This window comes from Dictyostelium discoideum (genome assembly GCF_000004695.1).
Source record: "Dictyostelium discoideum AX4 chromosome 4 chromosome, whole genome shotgun sequence".
Taxonomy (NCBI): domain Eukaryota; phylum Evosea; class Eumycetozoa; order Dictyosteliales; family Dictyosteliaceae; genus Dictyostelium; species Dictyostelium discoideum.
The window spans coordinates 1,311,707-1,338,191 of record NC_007090.3 but is presented as its reverse complement, the minus strand read 5'-3'; the positions used below and the strand labels follow the sequence as shown (position 1 = coordinate 1,338,191).

At 24.1% G+C, this 26,485-nt stretch overlaps 6 protein-coding genes across 6 annotated transcripts; 2 read left to right on the top strand and 4 right to left on the bottom strand.

The window, feature by feature from the left end:
• Window positions 1–290: 290 nt before the first annotated feature.
• On the bottom strand, window positions 291–2,341 carry sec1 (Sec1-like family protein; the record flags this gene model as incomplete). Its single annotated transcript, XM_633724.1, has 3 exons — window positions 291–1,759; window positions 1,911–2,066; window positions 2,170–2,341. 3 exons carry the CDS (start codon window positions 2,339–2,341, stop codon window positions 291–293), a joined length of 1,797 nt encoding a protein of 598 aa, XP_638816.1.
• Window positions 2,342–3,546: 1,205 nt separating this feature from the next.
• DDB_G0283935 (hypothetical protein) lies at window positions 3,547–4,488 on the bottom strand (the record flags this gene model as incomplete). Its single annotated transcript, XM_633723.1, has 1 exon — window positions 3,547–4,488. One exon carries the CDS (start codon window positions 4,486–4,488, stop codon window positions 3,547–3,549), a length of 942 nt encoding a protein of 313 aa, XP_638815.1.
• A 740-nt stretch (window positions 4,489–5,228) lies between these two features.
• On the bottom strand, window positions 5,229–6,832 carry CYP517A4 (cytochrome P450 family protein; the record flags this gene model as incomplete). Its single annotated transcript, XM_633722.1, has 3 exons — window positions 5,229–6,179; window positions 6,259–6,702; window positions 6,776–6,832. The coding sequence occupies 3 exons, from the start codon at window positions 6,830–6,832 to the stop codon at window positions 5,229–5,231; spliced, it is 1,452 nt and encodes a 483-aa protein (XP_638814.1).
• Window positions 6,833–7,594: 762 nt separating this feature from the next.
• pks23 (beta-ketoacyl synthase family protein) lies at window positions 7,595–15,430 on the top strand (the record flags this gene model as incomplete). The annotated part of the gene is made up of 3 exons (XM_633721.1): window positions 7,595–7,743; window positions 7,984–8,459; window positions 8,556–15,430. The coding sequence occupies 3 exons, from the start codon at window positions 7,595–7,597 to the stop codon at window positions 15,428–15,430; spliced, it is 7,500 nt and encodes a 2,499-aa protein (XP_638813.1).
• A 154-nt stretch (window positions 15,431–15,584) lies between these two features.
• On the bottom strand, window positions 15,585–17,194 carry CYP517A1 (cytochrome P450 family protein; the record flags this gene model as incomplete). Its single annotated transcript, XM_633720.1, has 3 exons — window positions 15,585–16,535; window positions 16,608–17,051; window positions 17,138–17,194. 3 exons carry the CDS (start codon window positions 17,192–17,194, stop codon window positions 15,585–15,587), a joined length of 1,452 nt encoding a protein of 483 aa, XP_638812.1.
• An 861-nt stretch (window positions 17,195–18,055) lies between these two features.
• Window positions 18,056–25,852, top strand: pks22 (beta-ketoacyl synthase family protein; the record flags this gene model as incomplete). The annotated part of the gene is made up of 3 exons (XM_633719.1): window positions 18,056–18,204; window positions 18,369–18,844; window positions 18,978–25,852. 3 exons carry the CDS (start codon window positions 18,056–18,058, stop codon window positions 25,850–25,852), a joined length of 7,500 nt encoding a protein of 2,499 aa, XP_638811.1.
• Between the last annotated feature and the right edge of the window lie 633 nt (window positions 25,853–26,485).

Here is a 26,485-nt window from a genome sequence, read left to right as displayed (position 1 = left end):
AATAAATAAAAAAAAAAATAAATAAAAAAAAAAAAATAAAAAAATAATAGAAATTAAAAAAAAAACATTTTTTCGAAGAAATGTTAAGATAGGTTTTATTTTTATTAATTATCCAGAGATCCGGATTTAGTTTATGAAAAAAAAAAAAAAAATGATAAAAAAAATAATAATGCTTAAAAATTAATTATATAAATAGGTTTAAAGTGCGTAAAAAAAAAAAATAAACAAATAAATATTGTTTTTTTTCCTACTTATTATATGTTTTAAAATTTTTTTTTTATTTTTTTTTTTTATTCATTTTTTAAAGTTAATAATTGATCAATATATTTCTTTGGTAATAAAATATTTGTAGAACCAATATAAATATTCTTTTTATAATGAGAAGATAATTCATAGATTGATCTCATTTCAGAAAAAGTCATACCACCAATGACGAAAATGATTAATTTGGAACCAGAGTATTTAGTTTCTTCAACTTGTACATTTGGGTCAGCCCAACGTGGTTGTTTTGATTTACCTTTAAGGGAAACCTTTGAGACTGGTGCATTTGTGGCACGAGCGATTGGTTCCTCTTTTACGAATGGGAAATCTGTGCTTGGTAAAGTTTCATTGATAATATTCTCAGCGATATCCTTTACTACAGGAACGTAACGAGATACCTCATAAGGTACATTACCAGACTCTGATTTTCTATTCTTTGGAGGTGAAATTGGTTTCTTACCTTTGGCACCTTTCATTAGTGTCACACCAAGATAACGTAAATTTGTGAAAGCATTTTGTTCACTTTGAGAGATACCAGCCATTTCCATTAATCTACGACGATCTTCCTCCTTGATACCATCTTGACTAATGATATACATCATCAATAAACGAATTTTATTATACTTCTCTGCAGAGAAATCTGATAAATAATTTGAAAGACGACCTGTGACATTCTTTGGAGAATTACCATTGGCATCCTCACCTGTTGCTAAATCTTGTTCGAGGTATGCCAACTGTTCGAGCTCTGGGAATTTGGCAGAGGCACGATCTGCTAAATTGATGTGTACAGAGTATTTACCCATCATCTCTTGATATTGTGGTAAGGAACGTACAACCTCACCTGCCTCCTTTAAGGAACCAGTATGTTGACCATATTGTGATACTTGATTAGTTTTCAAAAATTCATCTAAACGGGTTGTTAAATTGGTGGAGACATCAGCAATATGTTGATGACGTAAACCAGACCACATATAATCCGTTTCACCCAATAATACATCCTTCTTTAATGTGGCGCCAGCATTTGTGACTGTATCGAATGAAAATTTATCATTTTCAATATCAAAGAGATCATAAACCATTGCTTGATATGAAAATTCGTGAATTAATGGTGCTAATGGATCTTGAGTACGATCTAAAATTAATAATGTTGAACGGTCATCGTTTGGTTTGAATGATTTGACCGTTCTCATAACATTATCCAATTTCTCTTGTGTAAAACCTGCAATCATTGCTGATACTGGATGACTACGTGAGAAACGAATGATTGGACATTCATTCAATGATACACATAACGATACTAAACGTGTTGCAATCTTTGCTTGCTCCTCTGTTGGATCGATTGAATCTGGTGAAAATAATTGAAATAATGTATTATTTTGATCTAAATGAAATGCTTGACTTTCAATCGCTAAAAATTCTAAATTAATCTCTTTAAATGTTTTAATTCTATGTACTGCTAATGACGCTGATAATTTTTTAAATTCTACTTCTGGTAATTCTAAAATTTTTAATAATAAAAAAAAAAAAAAAATATATATATGTATATGTTAAAATCAAAAAAAAAAAAAAAAAAATATATATGTATTTGTTAAAATCATATTAAATATTTCTCTTTTTTTTTTTTTTTTTTTTAAAAAAAGATAATTTACTTGAAGTTAAAAATAAGTGAATTGCTAAATAATGTGGGCTAGATTTCTTTTTAAAATCATTAATTAATAAATCAATTGATTGTGCAGTTGGTGTAAGAAAATAAATTGCTTCTAAATTTGGTAGACGTTGTCTTGGATTATCAATTTTTTCAACAACTTTTTTTTAAATAATAATAATAATAATTAATATATTATAATATTTTTATAAAATAAATATTCTATAAGAAATGAAGATAATAATAAAATAAAATAATATTACCTGTAACTTTCTCTTCCATAATATCAAACATTCCGCAACATGCTGAAATAACTCTAAGTGAATCTTGATCTACAATCAAAGCTTTCCAACCATTACTTGCTTCTGGTGTAATAGTTCTAACCATTTCATTTAAAATTCTATCTTTACAAAGCTCTCTTAAACTTGTTGCCATTTTTAATTTATTATTATTATTTATAACTATTATTACTACTATATGAACTTGGGAATTTATTTTATTATTTATTATATATAAACAAACTTCAAAAAAAAAAAAAAAAGTTTGTTGTTTATTTTTAAAAAAAAAAAAGTAGCTCTTTTAAATTTTTTATTTTTTTTTTTTTTAAAAATATTATTTGTTTATTATTTGTTTTTATATATTTAATATACAAGATAATTATTGTATCTGTGTGTGTGTGTGTTAAAATTTTATGTGCAATTAAAAAAGAATTATCTTCAAAATTTTTTTTTTTTTTTATTTTTTTTTATTTTTTTTTATTATTTTTTTTTTTTTAATTTTAATTTTTATTTTTTTTTTTATTTTTTTTTTATTTTTTTTTCTTCGTGTTGCGACTATTTTTTTTTTTTCAAATAATAATTTTCACAAAACACCACCATATTAACCAAAACAATTTGAAAATTAAAAATAAAAAATAAAAAAAATAAAAAATAAAAACCAAAGAAATCGATCGTCATATGACACATTCATTTCAAATCCCTTCTTTTATTTTTAATTATGGTTAATTTTTTGTAATTATTTTTTTATTTTGAAGAAAAAAGAGTAGGGAATATATTTTATATAAATATTAATTTTTTAAAAAAAAAAAAAAAAAAAAAAAAATAATAACTGTAAAGAAATAATAACTTATATTACTTATTTTAACAGAAGTGGTCTTCCTTTATAATTATTATCTTTGAAATTTATATAATTTAATATTGAATTTTATCTTTTTATTCTTTTATTTGTTTATATTATAAAAATAAAAATAAAAATTTTAATTAATACTATTAAAAATGAGTTGATAGAATTAACTAAAAAATTAATAAGATTATTAATTTTTTAATTGAATATAATAATCTTTGGAAATAAATAATTTTATATTAATATTATATTATATTAATTTTATATTACTATTTTTAAGAAATATAATTATATAATAATAACTAATTTACTATATTTAGAATAATTAATTTATAATAATAAATAAATAAATAATACTATTTAAATAAATATTTAATAATACATTGAAATGAATAAATGATGGTTTCTTTACATTAAATTGATAAAAAAGGAATATAATTAAAAACATTAAAAAAAAAAAAATAGAAATTGTGGGGACCAATTTATTTAATTTATATCTTTATGAAATAAGATTTTATTTATTCATGTAAAATATAAGGCATATGAATATTACCATCAGTTAATTCTGGTAAATTTGCAATATCTTTATCAAATTGCTTTGGAAGATCTTGATTAACTCTTACTTTTTGATGAGGATAAGATGGTTTATTATTATTATTTGGATTATTTGAATTATTTGGATTATGGTATGGATTTTTACCAAATTGGATTGTTTGGGGAATATTTGAATGTTTTGAATTTTCAATGATAAAATTAGCAAAATTAATTGGTGATTCTGGTGTATTATTTTGGAATTGTTTATTCATATCATTGGCTTTCTCTTTAAGATTATAGTCTTTAATTTGATTAGTTGTTAATGGACTACTGAAACTGGTTTTTAAATAACCTAAAAGGATGCAACACACATTAATATTAAATTGTTTAACCTCTTCCCTGAGACATTGAGTCATTGAGTGAATTGCAGATTTACCAGCACAATATCCAGAAAAGAAGGGTACATTATTGGTAGGATCACCACCAATAACTGAAGAGATGTTGAAGATTAAACCGGATTTTCTCTTTCTAAAATGAGGTAAAACTGAACGAATTACATTACAAGGACCGAAATACAATACATCCATTAATAACCTTTGTTCTTTATCAGTAATCTCTTCAACACTACCAAATATTGATTGTCCGGCATTATTTACAATAATATCAATTTTACCGAATTTCTTTATGGTTTCTTCAATTGATTCCTTTACATTTTTCTCATCAATTAAATTTACTTGTAATCTAAGGAAATCCTTATTTGATATTAAACTACCATCTAAAGAATTTAATTTCTCTTTACTTCTGGATGTACCTGCAACTTTATAACCTCCAATTTCTAATAATCTAGATGCTAATGCTTTACCTGCTCCACCTGTAACTCCAGTTATGAACCAAACTTTATAATTATCACTTGAAGTATTTGACATTTATTTTATTTGTATTAGAATTTTAAAAAATATGTATTAAAAAAAAAAAAAAAAAACAAAAAAAAACTTAAATCTTTAAACAACACCATTGTTTTTATTTTTATTTTTATTTTTATTTTTATTTTTATTTTTATTTTTTTATTTTTATTTTAATTTTACCACTAACAACATAGAGTAAAAAAAAAAAAATTAAATACCGATTAAGTTGAAGAGGGGTCGAGCAATGTTGAAATTTTTTAAATACCCCTTCAACTTTACCGATATTATATTTTTTATTAATAAAGTTGGAAATTCTTAATTTGTTTTTATTTTTTTTTTTTTTTTTTTTTTTTTTTATTTTTATAAATTAATGAAGTTCAACATAACATATTTAGTTATCCACAAAGGCTATTTGAATTAAATTCCCTATTTATTATAGAAATAATAATAACAATGATTGTGCGAAATTTTTATTATTATTTTTATTATTATATATTTCTATAATAAATATTAAAAATAATAATTTCAAATTATCTCTTTTTAATAGATTACACATTTGTTAGCAAAAATGAAAATATAAAAAAAAAAAAAAAAAATAGGGTTAAAAAATAAATAAATAGATAAATAAATAAATAAATAAATAAATAAATAAATAAATAAAAAAATAATTTTTTTTTTAAAAAAAGTCTTTATTAATAATAATTATTTAAATCAATGAATTGGGATAATAATTTGAATTAAATACAATTATTTTTATTGTTCTAAATTCTCTTTTCTAATTTTATTCCATAATCTTTTGCTTTTAAAGAAACACTAAAATGAATTGTATCATCAATTTTTTCACCATTTTGAGATTTTAATTTATACTTTAAAAGTAAATTTGAAATTCCAAGAAACATTTTATCGATTGCGACAAAACGACCAGGACATGCTCTTTGACCAACACCAAAGTGAATATTTGGTACAGGAAGTGATTCATCTAAATAACGAGTTGGGTTAAATTCTTTGGCATTTTTAAAGATTTCTTCATTTTGACTAATTTCTAAATAATTAATAAAAATAATAGCATCTTTTGGAATGAAAAAATCACCACAAATTTGATCATTTTTAGCAGTTCTTGGTAAACCAAATCCATTTGAACAAAGTCTCATTGTTTCTTTAATAAAGGCAACGATATAAGGGGCATTTTGTTTATGATTCAAATTGACATATTCATCATCTTTGACAGCTTTTTTAATTTCTTGATATGCAATCTCTTGAAGTTCTGGACGATTACATAATTGTAAAATTACCCAATTCATTGTGATTGTAACTGTACCAACGGCTGGTCCAAAAATATCAAAACAAATTTGATTGATTTGCATTGTATCTTCTTTAGTGATTTCATTTAATCCATATTCAATTAACAAATCATCCATTAAATCTCTTGGTTTACTTGGATCAATTGACTTTAAATGATTTTCATTTTGACTACTGATTATTTGTCTAACGATATCGCAACCTTTTAATCTTCTTGTAAAGAACCAATCATAAAGTGGTGAGAAAATTTCAAAACAATCAAATGCAGTTAATTTTGAAAGATTACCAAAAACATGTTCAACTGCATTACCAATAGTTCTTGACATGCCACTTTCAACTGATAAATCTTGATTAAACATATATTTGAATAACATTGAACAAGCATATCCTTGAATATGTCCTTTTGGATAAAACTTAAAATAATTATTTAATAAATTAATATGTTATCAATAATTTTAATTGTAATTATTATTTCTTTAAAAAAAAACCTACAATTTCATTATTATTTGAAATTTTTTCAAGTGAATCAATAAATTCAATTGCTTTTTCTTCCATTAATTTTTTAGATGTATGAACTCTTAATGATTGAGAAACACTTGATTTTGCTCTTTTCCATTCGTCATCAGATGAGCTCATTACACCTAATCCATTACTTGAAGCATATCTCCAACCTGGAACTAAAAGTGATGGTCTGTAAAGGAAATTTTCATCTTTTTGAAAATACTTTACAACATCATAATTTGAAACAAATAAAAATAATCTTTCTCCAATCCATGCTCTTACAACACCATTATATTTTTTACTATAATTACCAATTAATTCATGTTCTTGAATTTTGAATAATTCCCAAAATCTAATTTGAACAACATTTCCAAGAATAGGAAATGCAATTGGTCCACTTGGAGATTTTGTATGAATTTTCTTATTTTTTTTAACCTTTTTTTTTTTTGTAAAGAATTAATTAAGTAATTTTAATTATTTCTAAAATATAGAAAATTTAGATACATACAAAATCTTTCACCAAGAAAAGTATAATTAGAAATAATAAAACATTAACTATTTCCATTTCTCTTAATAATATAGTATTACTAACTTTTTTTTTTTTTTCTTAACAATTATTTTTTTTTTTTTTTATCCTCCTCTTTTTTTTTTCTTGACAACAATTTTTTTTAAATGGAAGGTTTATTTTGTTTTTATCTTTTATTTATTTTTTTATTTTTTTATTTTTTATGATTTAATCACCAACAATTAATTGGTGAGTCGATTAATTAAAAGATCAATTACAGGTAAAAAAAAGATAATTTGAAAAACAAAAAAATTTTAAGTGGTTCAATCACAAATTTTATTAAAAAAAAATTAAAAAAAGTTAAAGGTTTAAACCTTTTTTTGACTTTTTATAAAAAACAAAAATGATATTATAAAAAAGGTGTGGTAATTAATTTAAATTAAAAAAATTAAAAAATAAAAAAAAACAAAAAATAAAAAAAACAAAAATAAAAAAAAACAAAAAACAAATTTTAGCCCAAAATTAAGATCTTACAAGTGGTACATTCCAATAAAATTTTTTTTTTTTTTTTTTTGAGTGATTATCTGTCGGCAATTGTCCAAATTTTTATTAAATGGTGGTTATTTAATTTAAAGAAAAAAATATAATATAATATAATAAAATAAATAAAATAAAAAATGGTGGTTATTTAATTTAAAGGTTAAAAAAAAATATTATTTAAATATTTCAAAAGAATAAAAAAAAAAAAAAAAAATTACTTAATTAAATAATTCATTTCAATAGTTACAAATTTTATAATAAATATATAAATTGAAATCTAAAATGATCGAAGGAAATTTTGAAAAGAACAATGATAACCAAGTTGCGATTGTTGGTCTTGGGCTAAGATTACCAGGTAACTCGGGTTCTCCTTTAGAATTTTGGAAAAACTTGCTTGATGGTTTTGATGGAATTGTTGATTCTAATCAAAGGTAAAAAAAAAAAAAAAAAATAATTAAAAAATAAATAATATAAAATGGGAATTATAAAAAAAAAAAAAAAAAATAAAAAAAAAAAAAAAATAAAATAAAAATAAAAATATAAAAAAAAAAAGTTATCGTGACCCACCACTAACACACCGTTTTTTTTTTATTTTAATTTTTTTCTTTTTTTTTATTTTCATCATTATCTTCTTTTTTTTTTTTTTTTTTAAATTATTATTTTTTATTTAGATGGAGCGACACACTCCATAGTATTGGAGAAATCTCAAATAAGAATGCAGGATTAATTGATTTGGAAGAGAATTGGCATTCTTTTGAGCCATTGTTTTTTGGAATCAATCCAACTGATGCTAAACAAATTGATCCACAAATTAAATTAATGTTAAAGTTAACATGGGAAGCATTTGAAGATGCATCAATTGATCCTTTAAAACTCAGAGGAACCAATACTTCTGTTTTTGTTGGTGCCGCAAATACTGATTATTCTTTGATTAATTTCGAACAAAATGAAGCACCAATCAATATTTTTAATGGTACTCTCAGTGCATTTGCAAATAGAATATCATATTGTTTTGATTTACGTGGTACTTCATTAACACTTGATACAGCATGTTCATCATCATTAAATGCAGTTCATTTAGGATATGAATCAATTGTTAATGGTAAATCAAATTACTCTGTAGTAGCTGGTTGTAATATATTATTAAGTAATTATTATTATAATATTGGTAACACATATATATAAAATAGTTTTCATATTTCTAAAATTTTTATTTTTTTTATTATTATTATTCTAAAAAAAGATCCATATATTACTAGATCATTTCATTCAATTAATATTACAGGTAAATCTGGTAGATGTAATTCATTTGATGAATCTGCTGATGGTTTTGTACGTTCAGAAGGTGTTGTTGTATTAATTTTAAAAAGATTATCACTTGCAATTCAAGATGGTGATCAAATTTATTGTGTAATGAAAGGAAGTAGTTCAAATGTAGATGGTACTTTTAAGAAAACAAACTTTTTTGCACCTTCAAAAAATGCACAATCAACTAATATCAAAAATGCATTTTTATCATCCAATGGTGCAATGAAATATCAAGATATTGATTTCTTTGAATTACATAGTACAGGTACACAAGTAGGTGATCCAATCGAAGTTGAAGCTGTTGCTGATATTTTTAAAAATGTTAAACAAGAACCATTATTAATTGGATCAGTTAAATCAAATATTGGTCATCTTGAACCTGCATCAGGTGTAGCATCATTAGCAAAAGTTTGTTTAATGTTTAAACATCGTCAATTTGTAAAGAATATTCATTTCAATAACCCAAATCCAAATATTAAATTCAAAGAATGGAATGTTAAAGTATGTACAGAAACAACAGCATTCCCAGATAGACAAGTATCAATGGCAATCAATAGTTTTGGTATAACTGGTTCAAATGCATGTGTTTTATTGTCTGAATACATCAAACCTTCAGAAATAAAAAATCAAACATCTATGAAATTAAATGAAAAATCTAAATTATTAATACCAATCTCAACCAACTCAAAGAAGTCACTCGAACAATTCAAATCAAAACTACTTGAAGAAATTGATACATATTCAGAAAGCTTAACTTTTGAAGAGTTTGCAATGTTTCAAGTTTATTCAAAAACAACCAAATTATCACAAAGATCAGTTTTAATTGGTAACGATTGGAATGATTTAAAAATTGATATAAATGAAATTATTTCAACAAAAAATAATAAATCTGGTAATATTATCAAATCAAATGATATTAATCCACCATTAGTATTTTCATTTTGTGGTCAAGGTCCTCAATATTCAAAAATGGGTTTAAATTTATATCAAAATGAACCAATATTCAAAGAATTCATGGATTTATTAGATTCAATACTATTTAAATATTTTGGATATTCAATCATTCAAAAACTAAGATCAATTAATGATGATCCAATTCTAATTAATGAACCAATATTAGCTCTACCATCTATATTTATGATTCAAATATCATTATATAAATTATATTTGCATTGGGGAATCACACCATCTATAATAGTTGGCCATAGTTTAGGAGAAGTAGCCAGTGCATTTTGTTCAGGCATGATTGATTTAGAAACAGCATGCTTCGTGATATATAAAAGAGCAACCATTCAAAATAAAACCAATGGATCTGGAAGACTTTTAGCAATTAGTTTAAATCTTGAAGAATTCAATAATCAATTTTCAAAGGAATATCCAGAAATTGAAATTTCATGTTTTAACTCACCATCATCAATCGTTGTATGTGGTAATGAACTTGATATATTAAATATTTCAAAATCATTAAAAGAGAAACAAATATTCAACTCTTTATTAGGTACATCATCAGCATTTCATTCATCAAAACAAGATATAATCAAAGATGAAATCATAGAATCAACCAATCATATTCAATCAAGACCACCTTCTATAACAATATTTTCAACAGTCACATCAAATAAATTCGATAAAAATACACCTTATGATTCAAATTATATATTTGACAATATAAGAAAGCCAGTATTATTTCAACAAACCATTGAAAACATATTCAAATATATTGAATCAAATGATTTAGGTAATTCAGTAATATTTTTAGAATTATCACCTCATCCAACTTTAAACCATTATGTTAAAGAAATGATTCCAAAGAATTCAAATTACTTTTTAAACAAAGATTCAATAAGTGTATTATCATCATTAAATAAGAAAAAAGAAGATATCAACGAAATTCAATCAACAATTTCACAACTTTATTGTTTTGGTTACAATATTGATTTTAGTGCCCAATTTAAATCGGAAATAACATCAAATTCATTCAAGAAATGCTCATATCTAATACCACATTATCAATGGGATGAATCATTATTTTGGAGAGAAGGTATTTCATCAATAAATAATAGAAAAAATGGAGCATCAATAAATCAACTTGGTAATAAAAATGAATTATCACCACATATATCATATACATCATATATCGATATTAAAGAAGAACCATTTAGATTCTTAAAAGATCATCAATTTCGTGGTAAATCACTTTTCCCAGGAGTTGGTTATTTGGATATTATTTTAAAACTTTTCCCAAATCAAGATTTAACCATACCACTTTTAGAATTTAAATCACAATTTGTATTAACTGAAGGTGTAAAAAAAACTCTTACAACTAATCTCTACAAAAGTGCAAAGAATGAATATAGAGCAACATTTAATTTTAAAGATCAAACAAGTGGTAAATGGATCCAATCTGCAAATAGTAGAATTTTAATGAAAAGTTTAGATGTAACAGTTAAAAAAGTTGATGTTCAATCAATACGTGATCAATGTAATTGGTCAACTTTGAAAAGAGAACAATTATATGATTTAATTAAAAACTATTCAAACATTTCACTATTAGAATCATTTCAAAGAATTGAAGAAGCTTCATATGGTGATAATAGATGCTTGTGTAAAGTTTCATTGGATCCAACTTCAAGCTATGATAATGAATCATTTTTAAATATTTGCATTATTGATACATGTATACATCCATGTATTTTCTTTGATAACCCAGCTTCGTCTGTTTTTGAAAGAATTGAACATTTAAAAATTTATTCTTCAAGTGTTCCATTAACTGCAGAAGATAGAGTGAAGCAACAATACGTTTACTGTTATGTTGAACTTATTAAAAAATATAGTGATTTTATTTATTTTAAAACAACTTGCTTCTTAAAAGATGGCACTGTTCTATTACATTCTCCATTGGTAACAATTGCATCTACTCTATCAACAAATATTGATACTAATATTGAATGTCCAAACAATCAATTATTTTCACAATGTCTTCAACCAAAAGATTCAATTTTACAATCACCATTAATATTGAAAGAATATTTTAATCAACAACTTCAACTTCAACAATCAAATATCATTTCAATATCTACTCTATCCTCTTATCTTTTTTCCACATTAAAGAAAATATTGAATAACCTAACCACTGATGAATTTCAAAATGGTTCACTTGAAGAGTTTATCGGAAAATATTCATATATCTTGGAAGAGATTCAAGAAGCTAGTACTTTCAGATCCAATTTAATCTTCTTATCAATCAACTTTTTATTAACACATCACAAACATATTGATCAAAACCAAGTTTCAAACTTTCTCTTGAATAACATTCCAAACGAATTATTAGTTCTTGATACTATTGTTTCAAATAAAGGTATTTCACATATTGGTATTTATCAACATCAATTAATTTTAGATATAATTTCAAAATCAATTATTCCAATCGTAAATGAAAAAATAGTTTTTAGAATTTTAGAAATTGGATGTGGTGTTGGTGAATTAACTAAACTAATCAATGATAAATTAGAATCAATTTTAAATGATAATCCATCATATAACATTGATATAGAATTTGTATTTTCAGATTATACCGATTCAAAAGTATTATTAATTAAAGAAAGATTATTTAATTCAAAAAAGAGTTGTTTCTTTAAAATTATTGATTTAAACAAACAATTACAAGAACAATCATTTTCACCATCTTATTATGATTTAATTATTCTATCAAATACAACAAATCAAATTAAAGATATTAAAACATCAATTTCATTTATAAATGAAATTTTAACTCCAAACGGTCATTTGTTAATTTTAGATACAAATTTCATTCAAACATCAATAGATGAAGATTATTATTTAGAAAACTACAAACAATGGTTATCATTTAATTATTTAAATTCTGGTAGTGGTGCAATGAAACTAAATCAATGGAATCAATTATTAATAAATGATTTGAAATTTAATAATTTCATATGTTCAACAGGTGAAATTGAACCATATTTAATTCAAGTTCAAAAATCAAATTTATCAAATTCAATTAATTCAGTTAGTAAAGAGCATTCATCAGAATATGATCAAATTATAATTTTTGGTACTTGTGATGAAATTAATATTGGTTCTTCTTTCTATGGCTTAGTTCCAATAGCAATAAATTCAATTGATAAGTTTAAAGAACATGTCAAATTACAACCATTAACTGATAAATCATTAATATTATTTATTGAATCAGTAAATCTATTAACAGTTGATAATTTTAATCAAGTCTCAATGAACTATATAGAAATCAATCAACATTTATTAAAAAATGAAATTTCAGGTTGTAAACATATTTTAATTTCAAGAAATGTAAACTTTGAAACTTCAAACTTATTTGGATCATCATTAATTGGTTCATTTAGATACTTTTGTGAATTCAATCAATTAAATATATATTCATTTGAATTTGAAGGTAATAATATCCTTAGTGGTGATGGTGGTGATAAATTATTTAATATTATTCAAGAATTATCAAATTCAAATAAACATTCACAAAATGAATTTTCAATTAGAAGTGATGGTAAAATTTATTATGAAAGAATTAAATTAGAATCAAATTTAAAATTAAAATATAAATCAAAATCATATATTGAAAATAAAAATGAATTAGTTTCAAGATTAAAACCAGATTTAACATTTGCATTAGAAGCAGTATTACCATTGAATCCAAATTTCGTTGAAGTTAAAGTAATGGCAAGTGGTGTTAATTTTAAAGATTTCTTAGTTTATCGTCAATTAATTAATATGGCAAATTCAAATGAAAATGGTGATCCTTCAAAACCACAATTTGGATATGAACTAAGTGGAATCGTTACCAAAGTCGGTAAGAATGTGACCAAATTCAAAGTTGGTGATCATGTAATGGGAGGTGCTTTTCATACATTTTCATCAAGTGTTCATGTAGATCAAGACAGAATCGAATTAAAACCATCAAACATTTCTTGGTTTGAAGCATCACAATCTTTAGTTTATTTAACTTCATATTGTAGTTTATTCGAACTTGGTAGATTAGATTTATATGGTTCAACTGAAACAGTTTTAATTCATTCAGGAAGTGGTGGTATTGGTTTATCTTGTATCGATTTATTACAAGTATATGGATTTAAAGGATTTTTATTTGTAACTGTAGGTTCTGAAGAAAAGAAACAATTTTTAAAAGATCGTTATGGTAATTTCATCACAGAGATTTATTCAACTAAAAATACAGACTATGAATATTTAATTAAAGAGAAATTAATTGAATTAAAAGCACCATCTCAAGAATATGGTAGTTTTTCAATGATTTGTGTGGATTTAATTATAAATACTTTATCAGCAGATTATATGGATGCAAACTTTAATTGTCTTTCACAAGGTGGTAGAATTATAGATTTATCGATCACTCATATGACAACAACAGATACAACCGATTTTTATAAATTTAGAAATCATATTGGTTATATGACCTATGAATCTGTAATTGCTGGTTTTAGAAAACATAAACATGTATTGAAAATTATTGTTGATTTATTAGCAAGTGGTAAATTAAAAACTATACCATTCAATGTATATCCAGTAACAAAAATTAAAGAAGCAATTGAATCACTTGGTGATAGAAAACATATTGGTAAAAATATTGTAAATTTCAACGATCCTGAAGGAATTGATTTAATTGATTGTCCTGAATTTTCAAATAACCACAACTTTATCCATCCTTCGTCAAATTATAAAATTCATCAAGATACTTTAGGTAAAACAATATTAATAACAGGTCAAGCAGGTCTTTCAGATACAATCATAAAATGGATAAGAGAAAAAAGATCAGATTCTATTGAATCAATAATAGTATTATCAAAATCACCAATTAAATTTGAATTAGAAAGAGCAATTGGTAGAATAAGATCAACAAATTTGAAAATCTATTTTAAACAAGTTGATATTTCAGATGAAAAACTTTTATTAAAATCAATTAATCAACTATTTGAAGAAAATAAAGATATTAAACCAATTGAATCAATATTCCATAATGCATTTTCACCAGCAGAATGTGAACCATTAGAAATTGATATGAATCATTTAATTAGCTCTCATTCTGCGAAATCGATGGGTGCCTACAATTTACATAAACTTTCATTAAATTGGCCAATAAAACAATTTGTTTTATCAAGTTCAGTAACATCAATTTTAGGATCACAACGTCAATGTGGTTATGTTGCTTCAAATTGCTTTATAGATGCATTATCAAGACATAGAAAATCATTAAATCTACCATGTATTTCAATCAATTGGGGTCTATTGGGAGGTGGTGGTTTTGCTGCACGTAATGATGCTGTTTTTAAATTATTTGAATTACAAGGTTCGGTTGGTATTTCAAAAGATTTAGTTTGGGGTAGTTTAGATTTACTTTTACAAAATCAAAACGAATCGACAAATAAAATGGTTGCATCATTTGAATTCCACGCTACTTGTAAAACATACAAATATCATAAACTTTCATATAAATTAGATTACTTTTTAAATCCAATCATATCAAAAGAATCTGTGACTGACGAAAAAGAATTTTCAATTAGACAAGATATCGTTGATAAATTTGCATCACTACTTTCAACTGATCAATCCAAACTCAATTTAGATATAAAGGTAATTGATTATGGTGCTGATTCATTACTTGTTGTCGAAGTTAAAAATTGGGCTGATAATATATTTGCTAGAAATATATTATCCATGCCTGAAATTCAAAACTCAACAATTAATCAAATTATTAATATCGTTACAACAAAAGTATCAAATTTACCTTCAAAGAAAAAATAAATAAATAAATAAAAAAAAACTATTTCCAATTTTTTAATTATTATTGTTCTAAAAAAAACTTTTTAATTTATAATAAATAAATAAATAATTAAATAAAAATAAAAAATAAAAAATAAAAACATTAAATACAATTTTTATTATTATTATTGTTGTTCTAAATTCTCTTTTCTAATTTTATTCCATAATCTTTTGCTTTTAAAGAAACACTAAATTGAATTGAATCATCAATTTTTTCACCATTTTGAGTTTTTAATTTATACTTTAAAAGTAAATTTGAAATTCCAAGAAACATTTTATCGATTGCGACAAAACGACCAGGACATGCTCTTTGACCAACACCAAAGTGAATATTTGGTACAGGAAGTGATTCATCTAAATAACGAGTTGGGTTAAATTCTTTGGCATTTTTAAAGATTTCTTCATTTTGACTAATTTCTAAATAATTAATAAAAATAATAGCATCTTTTGGAATGAAAAAATCACCACAAATTTGATCATTTTTAGCAGTTCTTGGTAAACCAAATCCATTTGAACAAAGTCTCATTGTTTCTTTAATAAAGGCAACGATATAAGGGGCATTTTGTTTATGATTCAAATTGACATATTCATCATCTTTGACAGCTTTTTTAATTTCTTGATATGCAATCTCTTGAAGTTCTGGACGATTACATAATTGTAAAATTACCCAATTCATTGTGATTGTAACTGTACCAACGGCTGGTCCAAAAATATCAAAACAAATTTGATTGATTTGCATTGTATCTTCTTTAGTGATTTCATTTAATCCATATTCAATTAACAAATCATCCATTAAATCTCTTGGTTTACTTGGATCAATTGACTTTAAATGATTTTCATTTTGACTACTGATTATTTGTCTAACGATATCGCAACCTTTTAATCTTCTTGTAAAGAACCAATCATAAAGTGGTGAGAAAATTTCAAAACAATCAAATGCAGTTAATTTTGAAAGATTACCAAAAACATGTTCAACTGCATTACCAATAGTTCTTGACATGCCACTTTCAACTGATAAATCTTGATTAAACATATATTTGAATAACATTGAACAAGCATATCCTTGAATATGTCCTTTTGGATAAAACTAAAAATAAAAATTTAATAAATTAATATGTTATCAATATTTTGATTGTAATTATTATTTTTAAAAACTTACAATTTCATTATTATTTGAAATTTTTTCAAGTGAATCAATAAATTCAATTGCTTTTTCTTCCATTAATTTTTTAGTTGTACGAACTCTTAATGATTGCGAAACACTTGATTTTGCTCTTTTCCATTTGTCATCAGATGAGCTCATTACACCTAGCCCATTACTTGAAGCATATCTCCAACCTGGAACTAAAACTGATGGTCTGTTATGGAAGTTTTCATCTTTTTGAAAATACTTTACAACATCATAATTTGAAACAAAAAAAAATAATCTTTCTCCAAACCATGCTCTTACAACACCATTATATTTTTTACTATAACCACCAAATAATTCATGTTCTTGAATTTTGAATAATTCCCAAAATCTAATTTGAACAACATTTCCAAGAATAGGAAATGCAATTGGTCCACTTGGAGATTTTGTATGAATTTTCTTATTTTTTTTAACCTTTTTTTTTTTATTTTTTTTTTTTTTTATGTAAAGAATTAATAAATTGTAATAATTTTCTAAAATATAAAAATTTAAATACATACAAAATCTTTTACCAAGAAAAGAATGATTAGAAACAAAAAAACATTAATTATTTCCATTTTTCTTAATATAAAATTTTAAATTTAAAGCTATATTTTTTTTTTTTTTTTTTTTTATATTTTTTTTTTTCTACACAATTTTTTTTTTTTTTTTCTATCCTCTATATCGTTATATAATTAAAAAAAAACAATATAAAGACTTTTCAACAATTTTTTTTCAATGGCGGGTTTATTTTTATTTTTATTTTATTTTTATTTTTTATTTATTTATATTTTAATCACCAACAATTGGTAAGTCGATTAAAAGGTCAATTGCAGTGCAAAAAAAAAGTTATAGATAATTTGTGCAAAAATTTTTGAAGTGGTCCAATCACAAATTTTATGAAAAAAAAAAGTTAACTTTTTTTGACTTTTTGGTTATATGAAACAAAAATGAAATTATAAAAATGGGAGATATTAAAAAAAAGTCAAGGAGTGGTAGGGGTAAAAAAAAAAAACAAGAAACAAAAAAACAAATTTTCACCCCCAAAATAAAGATTTAAGTGGAAGCATTCCAATAAAATTTATTAAAGCAGTAATTTTAGAAATTTATTATTATTTGGATTTATGGACGAAGGTAATTATGTAAAGTTAAAATTTATTTATTGTTTTAAAAAGAAAGGGGTTTTCCCATTTGCACGTGTATATATGTTCCCTCCAATGATTATCTGTAAAAATTTTCCATCCAAATTATAAAGAATGGTGGTTATCTAACTTAAGAAAGAAAAAAAAAAAAAAAAAAAAAAAAAATAAATAGAGGTAAAAAAAAAAAAATTATTTAAATATTCGTTTCTTTTTGAAAGAAGATATAAAAATACTCATTTAAATAATTCATTTCAATAGTTACAAGTATTATAATAAATAGATAATTTGAAATCTAAAATGATTGAAGGAAATATTGAAAAGAACAATGATAACCAAGTTGCGATTGTTGGTCTTGGGCTAAGATTACCAGGTAACTCGGGTTCTCCTTCAGAATTTTGGAAAAATTTGCTTGGTGGTTTTGATGGAATTGTTGATTCTAACGAAAGGTAAAAAAAAAAAAATGAAAAAAAAAAAAAATCATAACTAACACTGCTTTTTTTCATTTTTTTTTTTTTTTTTTCATTTTTTCTTATTTTTTGATTTTCATCAAACAATTGCCTTCCTTTTTTTTTTTTTTTTTTTAAAATTATTATTATTTTTATTTATTTAGATGGAGCGACACATTCCATAGTATGGGAGAAATCTCAAATAAGAACGCAGGATTAATTGATTTGGAAGAGAATTGGCATTCTTTTGAACCATTGTTTTTTGGAATCAATCCAACTGATGCTAAACAAATTGATCCACAAATTAAATTAATGTTAAAGTTAACATGGGAAGCATTTGAAGATGCATCAATTGATCCTTTAAAACTCAGAGGAACCAATACTTCTGTTTTTGTTGGTGCCGCAAATACTGATTATTCTTTTATTAATTTCGAACAAAATGAAGCACCAATCAATGTTTTTAATGGTACTCTCAGTGCATTTGCAAATAGAATATCATATTGTTTTGATTTACGTGGTACTTCATTAACACTTGATACAGCATGTTCATCATCATTAAATGCAGTTCATTTAGGATATGAATCAATTGTTAATGGTAAATCAAATTACTCTGTAGTAGCTGGTTGTAATATATTATTAAGTAATTATTATTATTATAATATTAGTAACATATATATATATATATATATATATATATATATATAAAATAGTTTTTCATTTCCATATTTCTAATATTTTTATTTTTATTTTTATTATTATTATTCTAAAAAAAGATCCATATATTACTAGATCATTTCATTCAATTAATATTACAGGTAAATCTGGTAGATGTAATTCATTTGACGAATCTGCCGACGGTTTTGTACGTTCAGAAGGTGTTGTTGTATTAATTTTAAAAAGATTATCACTTGCAATTCAAGATGGTGATCAAATTTATTGTGTAATGAAAGGAAGTAGTTCAAATGTAGATGGTACTTTTAAGAAAACAAACTTTTTTGCACCTTCAAAAAATGCACAATCAACTAATATCAAAAATGCATTTTTATCATCCAATGGTGCAATGAAATATCAAGATATTGATTTCTTTGAATTACATAGTACAGGTACACAAGTAGGTGATCCAATCGAAGTTGAAGCTGTTGCTGATATTTTTAAAAATGTTAAACAAGAACCATTATTAATTGGATCAGTTAAATCAAATATTGGTCATCTTGAACCTGCATCAGGTGTAGCATCATTAGCAAAAGTTTGTTTAATGTTTAAACATCGTCAATTTGTAAAGAATATTCATTTCAATAACCCAAATCCAAATATTAAATTCAAAGAATGGAATGTTAAAGTATGTACAGAAACAACAGCATTCCCAGATAGACAAGTATCAATGGCAATCAATAGTTTTGGTATAACTGGTTCAAATGCATGTGTTTTATTGTCTGAATATATCAAACCTTCAGAATTAAAAAATCAAACATCTATGAAATTAAATGAAAAATCAAAATTATTAATACCAATCTCAACCAACTCAAAGAAGTCACTCGAACAATTCAAATCAAAACTACTTGAAGAAATTGATACATATTCAGAAAGCTTAACTTTTGAAGAGTTTGCAATGTTTCAAGTTTATTCAAAAACAACCAAATTATCACAAAGATCAGTTTTAATTGGTAATGATTGGAATGATTTAAAAATTGATATAAATGAAATTATTTCAACAAAAAATAATAAATCTGGTAATATTATCAAATCAAATGATATTAATCCACCATTAGTATTTTCATTTTGTGGTCAAGGTCCTCAATATTCAAAAATGGGTTTAAATTTATATGAAAATGAACCAATATATAAACAATCCATGGATATATTAGATTCAATACTATTTAAATATTTTGGATATTCAATCATTCAAAAACTAAGATCAATTAATGATGATCCAATTCTAATTAATGAACCAATATTAGCTCAACCATCTATATTTATGATTCAAATATCATTATATAAATTATATTTGCATTGGGGAATCACACCATCTATAATAGTTGGCCATAGTTTAGGAGAAGTAGCCAGTGCATTTTGTTCAGGTATGATTGATTTAGAAACAGCATGCTTCGTGATATATAAAAGAGCAACCATTCAAAATAAAACCAATGGATCTGGAAGACTTTTAGCAATTAGTTTAAATCTTGAAGAATTCAATAATCAATTTTCAAAGGAATATCCAGAAATTGAAATTTCATGTTTTAACTCACCATCATCAATCGTTGTATGTGGTAATGAACTTGATATATTAAATATTTCAAAATCATTAAAAGATAAACAAATATTCAACTCTTTATTAGGTACATCATCAGCATTTCATTCATCAAAACAAGATATAATCAAAGATGAAATCATAGAATCAACCAATCATATTCAATCAAGACCACCTTCTATAACAACATTTTCAACAGTCACATCAAATAAATTCGATAAAAATACACCTTATAATTCAAGTTATATATTTGACAATTTAAGAAAGCCAGTATTATTTCAACAAACAATTGAAAATATATTCAAACATATTGAATCAAATGATTTAGGTAATTCAGTAATATTTTTAGAATTATCACCTCATCCAACCTTAAACCATTATGTTAAAGAAATGATTCCAAAGAATTCAAATTACTTTTTAAACAAAGATTCAATAAGTGTATTATCATCATTAAATAAGAAAAAAGAAGATATTAATGAAATTCAATCAACAATTTCACAACTTTATTGTTTTGGTTACAATGTCGATTTTAGTGCCCAATTTAAATCGGAAATAACATCAAATTCATTCAAGAAATGCTCATATCTAATACCACATTATCAATGGGATGAATCATTATTTTGGAGAGAAGGTATTTCATCACTAAACAATAGAAAGAATGGAGCACCAATAAATCAACTTGGTAATAAAAATGAATCATCGCCACATATATCATATACATCATATATCGATATTAAAGAAGAACCATTTAGATTCTTAAAAGATCATCAATTTCGTGGTAAATCACTTTTCCCAGGAGTTGGTTATTTGGATATTATTTTAAAACTTTTCCCAAATCAAGATTTAACCATACCACTTTTAGAATTTAAATCACAATTTGTATTAACTGAAGGTGTAAAAAAAACTCTTACAACTAATCTCTACAAAAGTGCAAAGAATGAATATAGAGCAACATTTAATTTTAAAGATCAAACAAGTGGTAAATGGATCCAATCTGCAAATAGTAGAATTTTAATGAAAAGTTTAGATGTAACAGTTAAAAAAGTTGATGTTCAATCAATACGTGATCAATGTAATTGGTCAACTTTGAAAAGAGAACAATTATATGATTTAATTAAAAATTATGCAAACATTTCACTATTAGAACCATTTCAAAGAATTGAAGAAGCTTCATATGGTGATAATAGATGCTTGTGTAAAGTTTCATTGGATCCAACTTCAAGCTATGATAATGAATCATTTTTAAATATTTGCATTATTGATACATGTATACATCCATGTATTTTCTTTGATAACCCAGCTTCGTCTGTTTTTGAAAGAATTGAACATTTAAAAATTTATTCTTCAAGTGTTCCATTAACTGCAGAAGATAGAGTGAAGCAACAATACGTTTACTGTTATGCTGAGCTTATTAAACAATTTAGTGATTTTATTTATTTTAAAACAACTTGCTTCTTAAAAGATGGCACTGTTCTATTACATTCTCCATTGGTAACAATTGCATCTACACTATCAACAAAAAGTGAAACTGATCTTGAATGTCCAAACAATCAATTATTTTCACAATGTCTTCAACCAAAAGATTCAATTTTACAATCACCATTAATATTGAAAGAACATTTTAATCAACAACTTCAACTTCAACAATCAAATATCATTTCAATATCTACCCTATCTACATATCTTTTTTCCATATTAAAGAAAAGATTAAATAACCTAACCGTTGATGAATTTCAAAATAATTCACTTGAACAGTTGATTGAAAAATATTCATATGTCTTGGATGAGGTTGAAGTTGGTACTATCAGATCCAATTTAATCCTCTTAACAATCAACTTTTTATTAACACATCACAAACATATTGATCAAAACCAAGTTTCAAACTTTCTCTTGAATAACATTCCAAACGAATTATTAGTAGTTGACACTATTGTTTCAAATAAAGGTATTTCACATATTGGTATTTATCAACATCAATTAATTTTAGATATAATTTCAAAATCAATTATTCCAATCGTAAATGAAAAAATAGTTTTTAGAATTTTAGAAATTGGATGTGGTGTTGGTGAATTAACTAAACTAATCAATGATAATTTAGAATCAATTTTAAATGATAATCCATCATATAACATTGATATAGAATTTGTATTTTCAGATTATACCGATTCAAAAGTATTATTAATTAAAGAAAGATTATTTAATTCAAAAAAGAGTTGTTTCTTTAAAATTATTGATTTAAACAAACAATTACAAGAACAATCATTTTCACCATCTTATTATGATTTAATTATTCTATCAAATACAACAAATCAAATTAAAGATATTAAAACATCAATTTCATTTATAAATGAAATTTTAACTCCAAACGGTCATTTGTTAATTTTAGATACAAATTTCATTCAAACATCAATAGATGAAGATTATTATTTAGAAAACTACAAACAATGGTTATCATTTAATTATTTAAATTCTGGTAGTGGTGCAATGAAACTAAATCAATGGAATCAATTATTAATAAATGATTTGAAATTTAATAATTTCATATGTTCAACAGGTGAAATTGAACCATATTTAATTCAAGTTCAAAAACCAAATCTATCAAATTCAATTAATTCAGTTAGTAAAGAGCATACATCTGAATATGATCAAATTATAATTTTTGGTACTTGCGATGAAATTAATATTGGTTCTTCTTTCTGTGGTAGTGGTGGCGTGGTTCCAATAGCAATAAATTCAATTGATAAATTCAAAGAACATGCCAAATTACAACCATTAACTGATAAATCATTAATATTATTTATTGAGTCAGTAAATCTATTAACAGTTGATAACTTTAATCAAGTCTCAATGAACTATATAGAAATCAATCAACATTTATTAAAAAATGAAATTTCAGGTTGTAAACATATTTTAATTTCAAGAAATATAAACTTTGAAACTTCAAACTTATTTGGATCATCGTTAATTGGTTCATTTAGATACTTTTGTGAATTCAATCAATTAAATATTTATTCATTTGAATTTGAAGGTAATAATATTCTTAGTGGTGGTGATAAATTATTTAATATTATTCAAGAATTATCAAATTCAAATAAACATTCACAAAATGAATTTTCAATTAGAAGTGATGGTAAAATTTATTATGAAAGAATTAAATTAGAATCAAATTTAAAATTAAAATATAAATCAAAATCATATATTGAAAATAAAAATGAATTAGTTTCAAGATTAAAACCAGATTTAACGTTTGCATTAGAAGCAGTATTACCATTGAATCCAAATTTCGTTGAAGTTAAAGTAATGGCAAGTGGTGTTAATTTTAAAGATTTCTTAGTTTATCGTCAATTAATTAATATGGCAAATTCAAATGAAAATGGTGATCCTTCAAAACCACAATTTGGATATGAACTAAGTGGAATCGTTACCAAAGTCGGTAAGAATGTGACCAAATTCAAAGTTGGTGATCATGTAATGGGAGTTACTTTTCATACATTTTCATCAAGTGTTCATGTAGATCAAGACAGAATCGAATTAAAACCATCAAACATTTCTTGGTTTGAAGCATCAATCTCATTGGTTTATTTAACTTCATATTGTAGTTTATTCGAACTTGGTAGATTAGGTTTACATGGTTCGACTGAAACAGTTTTAATTCATTCAGGAAGTGGTGGTATTGGTTTATCTTGTATCGATTTATTACAAGTATATGGATTTAAAGGATTTTTATTTGTAACTGTAGGTTCTGAAGAAAAGAAACAATTTTTAAAAGATCGTTATGGTAATTTCATCACAGAGATTTATTCAACTAAAAATACAGACTATGAATATTTAATTAAAGAGAAATTAATTGAACTAAAAGCACCATCTCAAGAATATGGTGGTTTTTCAATGATTTGTGTGGATTTAATTATTAATACTTTATCAGCAGATTATATGGATGCAAACTTTAATTGTCTTTCACAAGGTGGTAGAATTATAGATTTATCAATCACTCATATGACAACAACAGATACAACCGATTTTTATAAATTTAAAAATCATATTGGTTATATGACTTATGAATCTGTCATTGCTGGTTTTAGAAAACATAAACATGTATTGAAAATTATTGTTGATTTATTAGCAAGTGGTAAATTAAAAACTATACCATTCAATGTATATCCAGTAACAAAAATTAAAGAAGCAATTGAATCACTTGGTGATAGAAAACATATTGGTAAAAATATTGTAAATTTCAACGATCCTGAAGGAATTGATTTAATTGATTGTCCTGAATTTTCAAATAATCACAACTTTATCCATCGTTCATCAAATTATAAAATTCATCAAGATACTTTAGGTCAAACAATATTAATAACAGGTCAAGCAGGTCTTTCAGATACAATCATAAAATGGATAAGAGAAAAAAGATCAGATTCTATTGAATCAATAATAGTATTATCAAAATCACCAATTAAATTTGAATTAGAAAGAGCAATTGGTAGAATAAGATCAACAAATTTGAAAATCTATTTTAAACAAGTTGATATTTCAGATGAAAAACTTTTATTAAAAACAATTAATCAATTATTTGAAGAAAATAAAGATATTAAACCAATTGAATCAATATTCCATAATGCATTTTCACCAGCAGAATGTGAACCATTAGAGATTGATATGAATCATTTAATTAGCTCTCATTCTGCAAAATCGATGGGTGCCTACAATTTACATAAACTTTCATTAAATTGGCCAATAAAACAATTTGTTTTATCAAGTTCAGTAACATCAATTTTAGGATCACAACGTCAATGTGGTTATGTAGCTTCAAATTGCTTTATAGATGCATTATCAAGACATAGAAAATCATTAAATCTACCATGTATTTCAATCAATTGGGGTCTATTGGGAGGTGGTGGTTTTGCTGCACGTAATGATGCTGTTTTTAAATTATTTGAATTACAAGGTTTGGTTGGTATTTCAAAAGATTTAGTTTGGGGTAGTTTAGATTTACTTTTACAAAATCAAAACGAATCAACAAATAAAATGGTTGCATCATTTGAATTCCACGCTACTTGTAAAACATACAAAAATCATAAACTATCATATAAATTAGATTACTTTTTAAATCCAATCATATCAAAAGAATCTGTGACTGACGAAAAAGAATTTTCAATTAGACAAGATATCGTTGATAAATTTGCATCACTACTTTCAACTGATCAATCCAAACTCAATTTAGATATAAAGGTAATTGATTATGGTGCTGATTCATTACTTGTTGTCGAAGTTAAAAATTGGGCTGATAATAAATTTACTAGAAATATATTATCCATGCCTGAAATTCAAAACTCAACAATTAATCAAATTATTAATATCGTTACAACAAAAGTATCAAATTTACCTTCAAAGAAAAAATAAATTAAATTAAAAAAAAAAAAACTATTTCCACTTTTTTAATTATTATTGGCTTGATTAAAAAAAAAAAAAAAAAAAAAAAAAAAAAGATCACATTCATTTTTTTTTTTTTATATTATTTTGTGTATTTTTGAGTACTCTATTTTTCTATACCAAACTCATATTATAATAATTTTACAAATAAATAAAAAAAATAATAAAAGTGAATTCCTAAAATGTGACCCAATTGTTGGTTTGAAAAATAAAAAAATAAAAAAAAATAAAAAAATACACAAAATGCAAAAAACATATTTTCCCCCCAAAAATTCAAATTTGCATTAATTAAAAAAAATAACTGATAATTTCAAATTATTATTTATTATTATTTTTTATTTTGTTTTTTTTTTAATAAATCTATTTAAACAAATTGGAAAGTTAATAAATCTAATATCTGAATTTTCATCTTATTTTTTTAATATTTTTTAATAAATGGTTTGGGGTTGTGTTATTTAAATTGAAAATTTGCCGCCCAAAATCGCAAAAAAATAAAAAATGTAAAAAAAAAAAAAGGTTTTTTTTTTTTTTTTTTTTTTTTTTTTTTTATTTTGTAATGTTGGGTAGCAAATAACAATAGCTGTAAATTTATAAATTAATTAA